At 46.8% G+C, this 15,906-nt stretch overlaps 1 protein-coding gene across 2 annotated transcripts in view; it reads left to right on the forward strand.

Annotated features, from left to right (window-relative positions):
* Positions 1-15,906, forward strand: part of USP33 (ubiquitin specific peptidase 33) — a 1,143,586-nt gene that overhangs the window by 231,996 nt on the left and 895,684 nt on the right. For both annotated transcript variants that reach the window (XM_069641664.1, XM_069641665.1), the window contains exon 8: positions 7,236-7,349. In XM_069641664.1, coding sequence (XP_069497765.1) covers positions 7,236-7,349 — 114 coding nt within the window. The remainder of the gene's footprint in view (positions 1-7,235; positions 7,350-15,906) is intronic.

A 15,906-nucleotide genomic window follows, 5' to 3' on the forward strand; every position in this document is an offset into this window, starting at 1 on the left:
AAAAAGGGTACCGTTGTCATCGGCCTATAGTTGGAAGGGTTGGATGGGTCTACGGTCAGTTTTTTAATTAGAGGAATGACCCAAGCATCTTTTAAATGATCAGGCACTACCCCAGTTTTAAAGGAGGCATTGATGAGGTTAGTAATAAATGGGGCGAGTTCATGTGCTGCTGCTTTGATGATTGGGCCAGGGCAGGCGTCGCCTTGGCAATTTGAGGGTTTGAGTTTCCTAATGATGTTTTCCACTTCCCAGATTGACATGGGTGAGAAGCTGAATGGTTTACAGGTGGGCTCAATGGTGGATGTCTTGTTAGGGTATTGTTTGTAATTTGGATCAGAAAAGCGAGCATTTTTTCACGTTGATTTTAGATTGTAGCAGAGCTATTTTATCTAATAGCGCCTTCTGAATGTTAGTGCACCATGAGTCGTCTGTGATACATTTGTCCACAGGGGCGATAGGAGATTCCAGTTCTTTTAGGATCTTAAAAAGTTATTTTGTATTTGATTCAGATTGTATGATTCTATTGTTGTAGGTGTCTTTTTTAGCAAGTATAATGGCCTCTTTGTAATTAGAAGATGCTTGGCTAAGCTCATTCTTATTAGTTGCTGAGGGGCACTTCTTCCAGTGTGCTTCTGCAGTTCTTTTAATTTTAGGTAGTTCTCTTAGATGAGGCGTGAACCACGAATTCAGATGACGTTGAGGTTTAGGTTTCCGCAATTTTAAAGGGGCGATGGTATTCAAAGCTTTAAGTATAGCCTGATTGTAAGTTTCCATTAAGGCTGTGGGGTCAGAGGTGGTGGTATTGTTGAGTAGGGGGAGTAATAAAGGAAGGAGTTTATCAGGCGTAATGTCTTTCTTGTTCCTGGTGTGAATGGCTGGAGCAATGATTGGTGCTGGACGTTGTGTGGTGGCTTTGATGGAGAAAGTTATTTTATGGTGATCAGACCAAATACATGGTTCAATAGATAGAAGATCAATAGTGTAATTAAGGTTGATGAGCCAGTCCAATGTTCTTCCTTTTAATGTGTGTGGGCTCATGAATGATATGGATATGACCAAGGTCAGATAAGGTGTTGGCTAGTTCAAGGGCGTTGGGGTTCAATGGGTCATTAAGACCAAGATTAAAATCCCCAATTAGGATGCTTTGAGAGTTAGGTTTGGTATTTGTGGATATAAGGGAGGCAATATACTCAGTGAATGTGGAGATCGGTCCAGGTGGACGGTAGATGAGGTGCACTGTTGCTGTATGGTTGGGCGATAACGGTAATTTGATGGACAAGGATTCAGCAGAGGGGATTTGTAGATCCTGGATAACTCTAATGTCGAAGGTGTTTTTGAAGATGAAGGCGAGACCGCCTCGCTTCACCTGGTTAGTGTTTCTATCACATCTAATGATAGCATAGTCAATTGGTATAGCTAAGGCCAGGGACGGCCCAGGAGCTGCATTTAGCCACATTTACGTAACTGCAAGGAGATCCAGATTTTAGGAGGTTATAAAGTCAGCAATGTCCTGCGTGGGCAGGGAGGGACCTAGCATTCACAAGGCTGCTTTGATAAAGGTGTTTGTTTGCAGGGGTTTTCTGTGGTGGTGGGGGTGAGTTTTGTAAGGTCATAGGGGTCGGAATAGTGTTCGGGTCAATAGCCTGATTGGCTAGGTTGTTGGGCAAGCGCAAGTGTTTATTTATCTTGTAAGGGTAAGGCTGAGGCGTTTTAGTCCGAAGTCCAGCTCCTAATCTGAGATTTCTGACTGTGGTGTTAGTGTGGTAAGAACATAGTGTGGTTTGAGCAGGGTTGCTTATGGTGTTGTTGCACGGTGAACTATAATGTGGCTTTGAGTATGAGCAACGTTTTAGAGGGGTGGTTTACTGTTGTTAATCCCCCCGTAGTAATTCCGAAAACAACATTGGATCAGCTCTAACGTAAAGTCCTTATATTTATATGGCGGTGTACGAAATCTAGAATCGCCAAGAAAGTAATAATGGGGGAGATCCCGACTGGGGGATCTGGGGTTCCGATACCCTGACATGGACATCCGAAGCTCCAGAACCGAAATGGATGGTGATTGAGCAATCTCGAAGCTCTCGCCACCCCCGCTTCTTGATGTTTGTCCCCCACACGACACGAAAACAATGGCCTCTCCTGCTCTTGTCAACAAAGGCCACCCTAAAATCCTGGGACAAGGCATTAAAAGGGAAGAAGATTACTAGGAGCATAGGCCCACTTTCCCCATTCTTTGGCAACCCTGCCTTCACACTTGGCATGCCTTGAGAACTGGAAGAGGGGGGGCTTACTCACAGTAGCATAACTATTTGAGTGAGCCAACCCGCTCATTTGAAGATTGCAAAAGGGAATTCCACCTGTCAGAATCAGATAGGTTCTCCTACTCTCAAGTGCGCCACTGGATCACACACCCGGCAATAAGACAAAAAGCCACCCGAACATTAAGCCCGCTCGACCTGACAACCTGGGAGGTCATGGGTAAGGGAGGAATCTCAAAACTGTATAAACTTATGAGGTATGATCTGTTAACCTCCCGCAGACCAGACTATATGTCCTGGTGGGCCACCAATTGGACGATGCAGAATGGCTAGATATCTGGGCCAGGGTTCACACATCGTCCAGGTGTGTGATGAACAATGAATGTACCTTAAAACTATTGTTCCGATGGTACTATCCCCCGGCACAGATACACCACTTCCAGTCATCAATTCCCCCTGTCTGTTGGCGAACTGCGGGGCATAAGGCTTGTATTTCCACATGTGGTGGAACTGCCCCCGGATCCGTTCGTTCTGGGAGGCTATTGTGGAAACCATAGAAGCTTTTTTGGGTAGCAAACTCCTGGTCTGTCCCAAGACCTTGCTGCTGGGGGCCTCACTGGAGATCTACCCAAAATCCAGGGCACGCGTATCATCATTGCTCGACGTTGGAAATCTCTGGAAGGCCCAGACATGATCCTATGGTGGATTAAGGTCTGGGATGTGCTGCTGGCAGAAAAAGTGACCACGGCGAGGGATAGAAAACTCCACCAATTTCAATTGATCTGGTCGCCACTACTGGAATACGATCTTAAATACCCAGCCCTAACCTACAAACCCCACCTGGCAGAACTATACTTATGCCCAGGAGGTAACGGATAACGGTGGCAGTGCTGGTTCACCTACTCATCTTCCTACCTTCCCTTCCTTTGAATATCTGTACAAATACTTTACATCCCCTCACGCTATCTCATTTCTAATTATCTACAGACCTCCTGGCCCCCTCTCCTCCTTCAACGATGACCTTGATCATCTTCTTTCCCTCATCTCTCCCTCCCCCCTCTCCCCTCACTGTTCTCTGGGACTTCAACCTTCATCTCCCCTCTTCTCATCAACCATCCCCTCTTCTTTCCATTCTCAACTCCTACTTCCTAACTCCCCTCCCTACTTCTCCTACCCACTCCTCGGGTTCCACCCTTGATCTTATCTTTATCTCTTCCTTCTCTCCTCCCCAGTTTCTACCCTCCCCACCTACCTCTCTGACCATGTCTTTCTCTCTGTCAACCCCCACCCTCAGTCCACTCCCTCCTCTCCCCCACTTCCTTCTCTCAACGGGATCTCTGCAACTTTAGCCCTTCTCTTTTCCTTGACACCTGCTCTGACTCCCTCCCCCCTCTCTCCGATTTCTCCTCTCTCTCTGCTAATGAAGCTTTATCCTCTCTGTCCTCTTCTATCTCCTCCAGCCTTAACCAACTTCACCCCCTCTCCTCTTTCCGCCCTACCCGTAAACCCTCCCAATCCTGGCTCTCCCCACACCTTCTGGCCATGCGCCGCCTCCCCTGTCGCCTTGACCGACGTTGGCTCAAGCTTCGCTCCCTACTAATCAATCCTCCTATTTCTCATACCACTCTCTTTACGACTCCTGCCTTAACTCAGCTAAGCGCTCTTACTACTCCTTCAATCACAATCCTCCCACCCACATCGCATCTTTCAGACTCTCTCTCGTCTTCTCTCACCACCTACTCCTGACCTCTACACTAACTCTCCCCTCTCTACTTCCGACCTTGACTCTTTCTCATCTAAGATACTCACTCTGCATGAAAACATTCTTCACTCCCCTTCCTACTCTCCTCCTCCTCCCCCCTCTCTCTCCACCCCCTCCTCTTACATGTCTAACTTCTCCCCTGTTACTCCTTCAGACATTTCCCTCCACCTGTCCAAAACTCACCCCACTGCTGCCCCATCTGACCCCCTCCCCACCTCCCTGATTACTAAAATCTACCCTCTTCTCATCCCTTAGCTCACCTCATTTTGTCTCTCCACTGCCACCTTCCCTTCCTCCTTCAAACACGCTACCATTATCCCTATCCTGAAAAAAAACCTCTGCCAACCCTCTCCTTACTTCTAACTTTCATCCAATCTCTCTTCTACCATTCCTTTCCAAGCTTCTCGAACGTTTAGTTTACCCTCAACTGCTTTTGTATCCAATCTCTCTCTCCTCCCCCCTTCTCAATCCGGCTTCCGCCCTAAACACTCCACCGAAACTGCCCTCACCTCTGTTCTCAACTCCCACCTTACTGCTCGCTATTCTAAGCAATCCTCTATCCTCGTCCTTCTGGATTTGTCTTCTGCCTTTGATACCGTCGATCATCCCATACTCCTTAACACTCTGTCCTCGTTTGGTATCAAAGGCCCTGCTCTCAACTGGTTCTCCTCTTATCTCTCCAACTGTTATTTTGCTGTCTCTTGGGGCAGCCGTACCTCCTCTACTCTCCCCCTTTACTTCGGTGTTCCCCAAGGCTCTGTACTTGGCCCTTTCCTTTTCTCACTTTACACCCCCCTTCTAGGCCGTATCATCTCCTCCTTCGGCATCTCTCACCATTTCTATGCTGACGACACCCAGCTCTTCCTCTCTTTCTCTTCCTTCACTCCTGACAACCACCTTAATCTCTCTTCCTGTCTTTCGGCTATTAGAAATTGGATGTCATCACACTTTCTCTCCCTCAATACTGATAAGACTGAAGTCTTATTCTTTCCTTCCAACACTCTTCCCCCTCCATTTATTCTCTCCCCCCCTTCTAATCTTCCGATCTCTTCCTCCGCTCGCAATCTTGGCCTTCACTTTGACTCCTCCCTCTCCTTTACCCACCACATTTCCCTTAGCTCCCATGCTTGTCGCGTCCACCTCTTCAACGTTCGTAAAATCCGCTCCTCCCTTACCATCCATGCCACTAAACTCTTAATCTCTTCCCTAATTTTCTCTCGTCTTTTCTATTGCTCCACTCTCCTCTTTGGCCTCCCTGCCTCTCACTTGGCGCCCCTCAAATACCTCTATCACTCTGCTATCCGTACCCTTTGCCTTCTCTCTCTTCATGATTCCATTTCCTCTTCGCTTTCTTATCTTGGCTAGCTTCCCTTTCACTCTCAACTTAAATTTTACTTCCTGTGTCTCGTCTTTAAATCTCTTCATGATCTTCCCCCCCCTATCTTTCCTCTCTCCTCTTGTTCTATGCTCCCACTCACCCCCTCAGATCTGCTGATCTCTTCCTAATTACTGTTCCTCCTTCCCCTTGTGCCCGTTCTCGTTTCCGTTCCTTTCAGCTCCTTGCCCCTCTACACTGGAACACTCTATCTCTCTCTATCCGCTACATTTCCTCTTACACCTCCTTCCGTTCTTCCTTGAAAGCTCATCTTCTGCATTTCCCTTCCTCTTAATCTTGATTCCCTCTTACTCTACCCCAGTTCAGTTTCTCTTTACATTCTTCTGAAAACTGTTCTATATATTGCTTTTGATGGTTTGTCTCATGCTGTACAATAATGCTTCCATTTTATTCTAATGTATTCTTGTTTCTTGTAAAGTGCTTTGGTGTAAAGCGTTATATAAACCTAATAAATAGAAAATACAAATGTGATGCTTGCAATCTCATGTTAAGAGGCTGATAGGATATGCTCCAAGCGTTTAATAATAACAATAAAAATGTTTTTAAAATTACGGAATACTGTTCATACCCTCTAAGAACCATTCTGGCTCTCCCTCCTATCGGCCAATGGGAACTGCTGAATTGAGGGCTTTATAAGATTACCTGCACCCAGGGAAGCCTCGCTGCCCTGCCCTATCCCTTAGCGTATGGCCAAAGAGGCAGAATCTCTGTAAAATGAGAGCCCCAGAGACGTATGGTTGCTACTCAAGAAATAGAAGCTACTACAAACATTCAAAAGCAATGTATGTTTTAGGGAGCCCCGTCCCTTACTTGATCTCTCGCAGACTGCATTGGAGGTGCTCCTTCAGCAAACCAGACAGCTCCACCAATTACATTCTTCGGGTCATTGGCATCACCAGTCCGTGATTTAAAATACTCCTTGCCACCATCATAGCTGCAGCTGCATTACTTTAACTCTGGAGCCATCTGCAGTTCGTCAGCATTTGGAAAGGTACCCGAACAGCAACGTTTCTGTCACTCGGATTGCCTTCTGAAGGCAGTGACTAATTCTAAAGAGAGGTCCATTCTTTAATATTGGGCCATATTCTTAACACTGCGGAAACCACTCCACATCATGACCAGAATGCTTCACAGCCAATCTGAAACTGGTCCATCTCTTACACTTATTCCTATGAGAAACACATTCCTAGTTAACCCTATTCATTTCAGACGTTAGCCTTGGAGAATGAGCTGGCAAACTTGTCACTCGAAGGCCCCAGTTGACCTTTATCTTCACAAGTGAACTTTACAAATAGGGTCATGATCCCAGTACACACTGCTAGATCATTTCGAATTTTGATTTACATACCCGTAACTTGCACAACATCCTTACCTTTATCATACCTCTGTGTGAACCTTCTTAATTCAATGTAAGACTGTTACCCTGAGGTTTTGTTAACCCCCACATTCCTGAGAAGTTGACTTTGAATGTTGAGTGTTGATACAACCACGTGAGCTAGGGAAAGATTGAGGACTGGCTGTATGACTAGTCTTACGAAGGTGGACCCACTATCTGAACACAGGGCTGGGAACGTTATTTTACTAATTTGAAATGTAGAATCGGTACACACAGTATCTAAAAAACATGGATGCATCAGTTAGAAATATCTGATTGGAAGTTATTGTGTCTCCTACATATATATGTAGGACCTTAGTTTTGCATATTAAGTTGCCTATGCAACTGCTCCGTACTTAAGAGTGAAGGAATTTGAAATGTAATTTAAACAGGTGATGGTTACAATGTATATCTGGTGTTCAACTGCTTTTTTGTTCCTTTTAGCCCGCCATTGACTCATTTTTTCCTCGACTGTGGAGGACTTGCCCGCACAGATAGAAAACCAGCACTTTGTAAAAGTTATCAGAAGTTGATGACTGAGCTTTGGCACAAAAGCAGGTGCGTGATTGTATTTTTAATCATTATTTTTGTCTAGTTCTAAAATGTTTTGTGATATGATATTCTGGGTACTGTGGCGAATCAGTGTTCTGTCACTTCAGGGGGGATGCTTTCCCTGTGTGTCTAGCCTGCTTCACAATACCTTTCCCTAGTGGTAGATGCAAGTGGAACCTCACTGGGAGAGGCTCCCCCCCTGGGGACAAGGCCTCCCGTTCTTATGTGAAACTCCATGAGCCACATATCACTAACCCACCTTTGAAGACATCTACTGAAGAAAGACATGAAGAAACAAATGAGAATTTGTTATTGTAATCCAAATACTTTAATCGTGCCTGCATAAGAAAACTTGTTATACTGAGACGAAGAAAACCATTGGTAGAATACCGAATACAAGTTAAATGGAAAGGAAGCACTTTGATGCTGCAATGGGGCAGTCCCACGGCAGCGTAATAAGAATGAGAGGTAGAGACATTGAGACGGAGAGATCGAGATTGTGCGAGTTTCAAACTGGCTCGCAGCAGTACAGTCAGAAACTTGCACATGCGAGATGCAGAACCGAAGCCCAAGTGCAGCTTCAGAAGTGTGGCATCGAAAAGGAGAGCGGAGAATCGACAAACCGAGGGGGACACAAGGATTCCCAAGCTGCAGTGAGGAAGTGATGGTGTGACCACGATCAAGCTGTGGTGTACCAGTAGGGAAACCACAGAAAAGCTAAAGAGCCAACCTAACAAGTGATAGACGGGATCCTAGACGGGATCCCAGTCAGTTGTGCAAACCGGTAATGTTATGCCCAACCAAATCAGTTAGTGGGGAAAACAGGAGACCCGTCTCAGTCAAGAGGTAAACGCGAATGAAAAGACCAGAACATGTATAAATAGGATAAGACAAGAAGAGTATAAAGGGGAGAGAAGGAGTAATCAAGGGGAAAGGACATTTGAAACCTGGCAGGATCCAGCATCAGAATTGTGTGACTTAACATAAGCAGCTACCAAGAACTACTTAAAGATACATCATTGAACTCAACTTGGTGAAGAACCAGCCCACAGGAGAAGGGAGTAATTCTCCTGTACTTTTGTTGTTCAAATAGTGGTATGGTTAGAGTGGGTTAGTTTGGACTGTGGACAGACCTTTATTTGGACTCGCTGTCGAGCACCTTAGTTTGGTTAGGTAGGGAACACACTGCCCCTCCACCGTAATCGTGATTGACTCCATGTAAGCTTGGTTTCTTGATGCACATTCATCTGTAATAAATCAAGTAAAAGTTAGAGCTGGAGCATCAGACAGCACCTTTGACTTTTTAGCATAATTAATGGCATGTAACTTGTTAGTTTCCACAAAGCCTTTTAAGTAAATAAAAATTAAAGTAAGGAGGCCGCCAGTGGCTGCTGACTGACTCTTGCTCCGCCGCCCTTGTGCTGCAGTGAAATATGGCAGATTGAAGAGGTTTAACCTGAACAATACATTTCTTTAGACTACGTCGGTGGATGTGGGAAGCAGCTGTGTCCCCCCCAGGAGAAATATCAGCATATCCGGGACCCGGAGGTGACAGTTTATGAGGATCAGCAGCCTAAATAATAGCGACCTGATGTTTAACACCCCGTCTGAGGGGGGGGGGGGATCCTCTCAGACACTGCGCAGAGAGTCAAGCGTACGGTGGCGTGGCTGTCCTACACCGCATGGGCACACTGCTGTAGCGAAAGCAACATCGGGGGAGAGGGTAGGGCCCGGATAGTGGCCCGCACTGCAACGCGACCTCAAGACTGCACCATTACAGCTTTGGCACAGCGTGGGGCCCGGATATGGCGATGCAGACGGCAAAGAACCATTGAAGTGGGTGCTCCCCTCCCTATCAAACACCACGGCATGACATTGAGCTGCACTTTGTCTAATGAGCCAGATGTATATGGGGATGCAATACAGGGAGGACCGAGCCTGCACATAGGGTATTTTGTTAATGTCTCTTTTAAAGCGGCATCAGGAACAAGTCTTATAAGGTGAGCACGGCCGCACTTCGAATTTAGCATATTCTCACTGTGCCATAGCTTCTCTGATACGCAAGGCACATCAAGCCCCAGTGTCCTTAAGGTCTCATAGTGGGCCATTTTACATCCTTCACCCTGTGCGCTCGCTGGCCAGCCAAGGTCACAAGCTGGCAACACCTGCAGGGTCTGGGCTTGAAGAATAGTTGCAAGCGCATTTGGTTAATTGACAGGGGGATACCACGTGTAAGGAGGGGCTACCAATAACAGTGCCAATGCACAAACGCAGAGAGCACCTCATAGGGATCGGACAGTAGGGCGTCTCACCCAGCGCCCCCCCATTAAAAAGCGTAATCTTTGAAGATGCACATGAGCGCCCATGTACATTATAAGCTGGACCCCAACACCTACTACAGTGCTCAATAGCTTTTGCAGAAAATATGGTGGCCAAGAAGTAGGATTCTATTACTGTCCTGGGTGCTGAACAAGAGGGGTCCACGAAAGCAGATATCTGCCTACTTTTGGAGGAGATTCGGTCCATAAAGACTGGCTTGTCAGTAGCAATAACGGATTTGACGGGAAGGGTTGAAAAGGTTGAGGAGAAAGTCGAAGCCTTAGAGAACAATCAACTTTCAATGGACCTGTTGGAAATGAAAACTGAGGGTTGTTTTCAAGAGCTGGAGCAGCACAAATGAGACCTTGCACTGAAAGTTGACCTCGAGAACCAGGAGCGATGCTCTATAAATAGAATTATGGTGCTGGCAGAGCCACGGGTTGTGACCGCTCCCACCCTCGAGCACTGCATGAAAGCTCTCATCAATGGCCTTTTTGACGAGCCCCCCCAGTCCAGAAATATCATTTGACCCGAATCCATCGAAGGTGGTCCCCCTAATGGCCTGCGTTCAGTGCTGGTGAAATGGCATTATTTTATTTAAAAAACTGACCTACTGCTGAAAGCAAGAGAGAAAGGACCGTTGCTTTTTGAAGGTGCTTAAATTAGGATATTTCAAGACCTATCGGCCATAACGATCGCCTAAAGAAGGGAATGCCGCCCGCTCACACAATGGCTCCTAGAACGAGATCTCCTATATCGCTGGGGATACCCATTTGCATTGCTTTGACCATTTATGGGAGAACAAGAATAAACAATGGGTGGCATTGGAGAATCTTCTCTCTACCCTGGTCACCGTGGGAGAATGGCTCTGGGTTCCCTACAAACTCATCCCACTCAAAATACGAGAGCACCTAGTCCTATCAGTATTATGGCATCCCTGGAGGAGAGTGAAAGAAATTGAAAGAATAACAACCTATTAGAGACAAAATAATAGACCCCCTACGGTGTCAGTCCTATTATGAGGCTTGAAAAGGGCAGGCCAATTATGGAAGTAAGTCTGCTTTCTGCAAAAAGCTGAGTTGAAAGTCACCCTTTGGGGGATGGGGCAGGGTGGGCGGTGGGGTTTCTGGGGGGGGGTGTTGCAATTCCACTGTTGAAGTATCTTCAATTAAAGGGAGCCCTGATGACTCCTGTTGGGCAGAGGAACTTCAGCGGCTGTTGTCACAATTTGGGCAGTTCTTAGACACCCATATATGCACAAAAAGGGCCTCATTTCTGAACTTTACACTGCACTAGTATTGAGGGTTCATAAACGGGTGCCTTCCACCCAGAAGCAATGGAGCGATGACCACCAGCCTGGAGGCAATGTAGATGTATGGCAAAAGATATACAAAGCTGTTTAGTCTTTGACCATAGTGGTCAAATATAAGATGCATAATGGAAGGACTTTATTTAGATGCAGTTGACCCTCCCACGGATTATCAAAAGTGTACCCTGTTGTTATCCCTCTTTGCTGGAGGAATTGTGGTATGACATCTATGTACTGGCACATATGGTGGGAATGCCCCCTAGCTCAGGGTTGCTGGAAGGAGGTCATGGGATGGATCAGGGACATTGATGATGGTATAGTGAGAGCACTAACATCGCTGTTGGTGTTATTCTTGAAGGGCAAGGTGAAGCACACTTTTTGCTGGCCCACATGCAAAGGAATCGCATCCTGGCTGCAAGGGTCTGTGTCGCCATATATTGGAAAAGAGCCTTCCCCTCCACCCCGCCCGACTTTTATAGAATGGCTGAATAAGGCGTATGAGATGGAAAGCCTGACTGCACTGATACTAGAATTATACACACGCATTGACCTGGAATGGCTTCCCTTTATTGAATATTACAGTTCACAGAAGGTCGTAGATTAGGAAGGAGCGAGACCAACTGTGTGATTAGAACACCATCACAAAAATCCTATATTCAGTGATAGGATGTATACCCGGTTGTCTAAACATGGATTTGCTGATTTAGCTAGCCTGAAGCCTCATTGATAATAATTGCTGTCGTCCGCTGTCCATAGAACCCTTCCTTTGATGTCTCCATCCTCCCAGCTGGGGTTGGGTGGGCGGAAAGAAAGAGGTAAAGTTGTATGGGAGAGCAAAGAAGGTCATAAGTTATTCTTGGATGTGACAACTGTTGCTTTTCTCTGGATTATTTTGTTTGTTTTGAGATTCTTTTCCTGGACTTGGAGCAGTTATATGATTTCGTAAGATGTACTTTTCACCAGTGTGATGTGACTTGTCTTTTTCACATACCTCAATAGAAACATATTTTCAAAAAAAATATATAAAGTCGATTACATATATCATACAAATTGGCATTAACAGCAAGGGGTGGGTCCTCTAATCCTTCTCTCAATTGCTCAGCTTAACTGCGTGGTTCCTGGGCAGCTCACCCTAGGGTTATGAGCAGAACATATGGAGATAATCAAGGCAGCCATGAAGGCTTCGACCCAGCCCCAATACATATGCAAGTGGCCAGGTTCTGTTACTGGGCCCTGGACAAGCATGTCAATCCCTTGACCTGTCCTCTGAATGATGCACTTTACTTTACCTCCCATCTTGTGGCCTCTAGTATCTCAGTTGATTCATGCCAGTCTTATTTCCCAGTTATCAGGGCCTATAACACCACCCTAGACATGTCTTCTTCCACTTCAAACACCGCTTTGCGCAAACACCTTGACGGTCCCACAGGCTCTAGCCTCTCCTCAAGTGACGTCTTCCGGTTTGGGATTTGTACGGCATCCTTTCATCATGAACGCTCAAATCCTTTGAGCCTTTAGCTACTACTGAACTGAAGTTTCTGACATGGAAGATGGCTCTTTACGTGGCTCACACGTCCATGCAGAGAGTCGGTGAGATCCATGCTCTGTCGGCTTCTTAGCCCTACTGTATTTTCCATTAGGACAAGGTGGTTTTACACACTCGCCTGGCCTTTTTACTTGGTGACGCTCTTCTTTCATGTCAATGGGGAGGTCATCTTGCCCACCTTTCCTTTGAATCCCCAGTGTCTGGATAACGTTGCTCTTCTCTCTTTCGATATCTGGAGAGCCCTGAACTTTTACCTGCATCAAACTAAACAGTTCAGGAGATTAAACACCCTTTTCAATACTTCTGGTGGTCAGCCTCTAAAGCCACTATTGCCAGGCGGCTTGTTTCCAGCATCAGACACTGTTACTCCATGCAGAATTGCAAGCCACCTAAACGCGTTCATGCTCACACCGTCAGCACCAAAGCCATGGCCGTGACGATTCAGCTCAACGTTTCTTGGTATGTTGGTAGCATGTCCGCCACATGCTCTTCACCATCTGCATTCTGTAAGCGTTATTGGCTGGGCACCAGTTCCAGGCCTGACGCAATATCGGACAGGCTGTCCTACGCAACTTCTTTGCTACCAAGTAGGACTTGCCCCCTCCCCAAGGCTCTGTATTGCTGTGAAATCTCCTATCCGTATGGAAAAGAGGGAACAGGACAGAGGAGTAAGGAACAGTTACTCACCATAGTGTCTACTGTACTCCTAGTCCATTGTCCCCTTTTCCCTCATTACTCACTCTGTGCCCCGTTAATCAGTTAGATAGTAGTAGCTGACATGCACCAAGGATTGATGGGCAAGGCCATTGGAAGGAGGTGGTGTGGTCAGGCGGTCACGCCCTTGCATGCAACAAATTTAAAAGGGAAGTTGTTATTTTTGTGTCGCAAAAAGGCTCCTGTCCCGTTCCCATGGGATGGACTCCCATCAATATGGGGGAAAGGGAACTATGGACTGGGAGTACAGTAGTCACTGTGGTGAATAACTTTATTTATCTTACACTTGAACCCCTGGCAGGAAAGATGAAAACTGCATCAAGGAATCCTATTCAGTGGGTACGAGAATAGCCTTGCATTGTTTCCAGATGTGCTGGTGTCAGTGAGGGATTTGCTCTCCTCAATTGCTAGCTTCCTACTAACTGAATTAAAATGATATGGGTGTGTCATGATTTAAAATTCGGATGTTTAGATCCAAAGTCCTCGATCTACCTATGAGACCATCTGGGATTCACCAGTTCGAGGATAGATTTCCATTTTGGTGGAACTCCAAACATGTCGAATATTTGGGTGTTCAACTGTCCATTCCCATTCATGAATTAGCAGTATCCGAAAATAGCTTTAATAAACCGAATGCTGGTTGACCTGTATCAGTAGCTTAACCTGGTTATCTCATGCTGTTACAGTAGTTACCACAACTTGTAGACCATTATGTTTGTATAATTTAAAAGCTGAGAAGATACATCTGCCCCCAACTCTCTGCTTGGAGAAGGTCTGACCCGAGAGTTGGAGGTGGATGAGTAAAGAGCTCGAGAAGGAAGATGTTTTGGAAGAGAAAGTCTAGTTGCCCTCTGAAAACACTTGTGTACGAGCGCAATATAAATAAAATATATATCATATCAGGTAGACTGGTCCCAGGCCCCATAAAGCCTTGTGGATGATGCAGAGGGTCTTGAACTTGACCCTTGCAGCCACGGGGAGCCAGTGAAGAGATTTCAGAGCTGGAGAGATACGATCCCTGGGCTTGAGGCCAAGGACAAGTCTTGCAGTCCTGTTCTGGATGAGGTATAAAAATCGAAGAGTTGAGGCAGGAAGATTTAGAAAGAGGTGGTTGCAATAGTCCAGCCGAGAGAGGACCATAGCTCTGGAGACTGTGAGCTTCTGGGGGAAAGTGAGAAAAGGTAGAATGCCTCTGAGGAGGTGCAGCTGATAGTTTGACTTCTTAGAGACGTCCGGGATGTAAGGAGAGGGTGGAGTCCAAGATGACGCCAAGGTTCTTCGCTTCACAGGAAGGAGCAGGAAGAGGACCCAGAGTGGTCTGCCAGAGAGCGTGGAAAGGAGAGGGCGGGTGACCCAATGAGGAGGATCTCAGTCTTACCAGCATTAAGGCAGAGATATTGTCGGCACACAACGCCTGAATTGCGGCCAGACGGTCTGGTATGAGAGACGAAGTAGAGGTGGCTGAGTGGAGCCTGAAAGAGAGCTGAGTGCAATCCGCATAACATTCAAAATTGGATCAGAAAGTAGCGATGGAGTGGGCAAGAGGTGCTATGTAGTGGTTGAAGAGCCAGGGAGAGAGGTTAGACCCCTGGGGAACACCACATATAGTGGGAGGTCGAAGAGCGGAAAGACCCCAGTTGGACCTGAGGGGTCGGTTGGTGAGAAAGGAGATCAATCGGGCCAGGGCCTGATCAGTAATACCAAAGTTGTTGCTGAGGCGATTGAGCAGGATGGCATGGTTGACCGTGTCAAAAGCAGAGGATAGATAGAGGAGAATGAGGACAGAAGGGAGATTAGAGTCAAGATTGGAGAGCAAATCTTCATGGGTGTTCAGGAGAGCTGTTTGTGCTTCTGGCAGTGCTGAAGCCAGATTGGTGGTCATGGAGGCAACCAACAGATTCAGTATGTATATTAAGCTGGGAACTGGCCAGCTTTTCCAAGTTTTCCCAGGAAAGGTGTGATGGGGACCGGGCGATTAGTTAGCCGGAGAGGAAGGATTGGCTGGGGTGTACAAGAGTCCTTAAGGGGGGCGTGGAAGGAGATGAAGGTTAGAGAGGGCTGTGTCAGTGTGTGAGTTGTGCAGGAGGAGGAGAGAAAGTATCGGCGGAAGCCTCAACTGATACAAGCTTCATGGGTCGGTCGACCGAGGAGGTAGGTGGAGTGCTGTAGTCGGCTTGACCTGCGGGGAAGAGGGAGAGGTGGGAAGAAAGGAGAAAGTGATCACTCCAAGCGAGGAGTGGTGAGTGTTAAAGAAGGGGAGGTCTGAGGAGATCCGAACATCCAGTGTGTGCCCTACAGAGTGAGTCGGGCCAGAGGGAAGAATAGAGAGCGAGAATTGCAGAGGTTGAGAAAGAGTCCCGAAGAAAGGCTTGTAGCATCTAGGTGGATGTTGAAGTCTCCGAAGAGGAGAATTTGAGAGTTGTCGAGGCAAGGATCGAGGAGGAGAGGTCAGCCCACTCGGAGAAAGAGGGCGACCTGGCCAGCCGATCCGTAGGTAGTGGCCACAGTGAGCTTAGAGGCCAGGAGAGATGGAGAGGCTGCAGACCAGCCATTCAAAGGAGGAGTAGTGCTGCATTGGAATGATAGAAGCAGGGATCCATTCCAGGAAAATCATGGCTACACCCCCACCAGGATGGTTGGTTCTGGGTTCAGAGAGTATCTTGCCATCAGGAAGG

This window comes from Ambystoma mexicanum, chromosome 1q (assembly GCF_040938575.1).
Source record: "Ambystoma mexicanum isolate Mex_15411 chromosome 1q, UKY_AmexF1_1, whole genome shotgun sequence".
NCBI classification, from domain to species: domain Eukaryota; kingdom Metazoa; phylum Chordata; class Amphibia; order Caudata; family Ambystomatidae; genus Ambystoma; species Ambystoma mexicanum.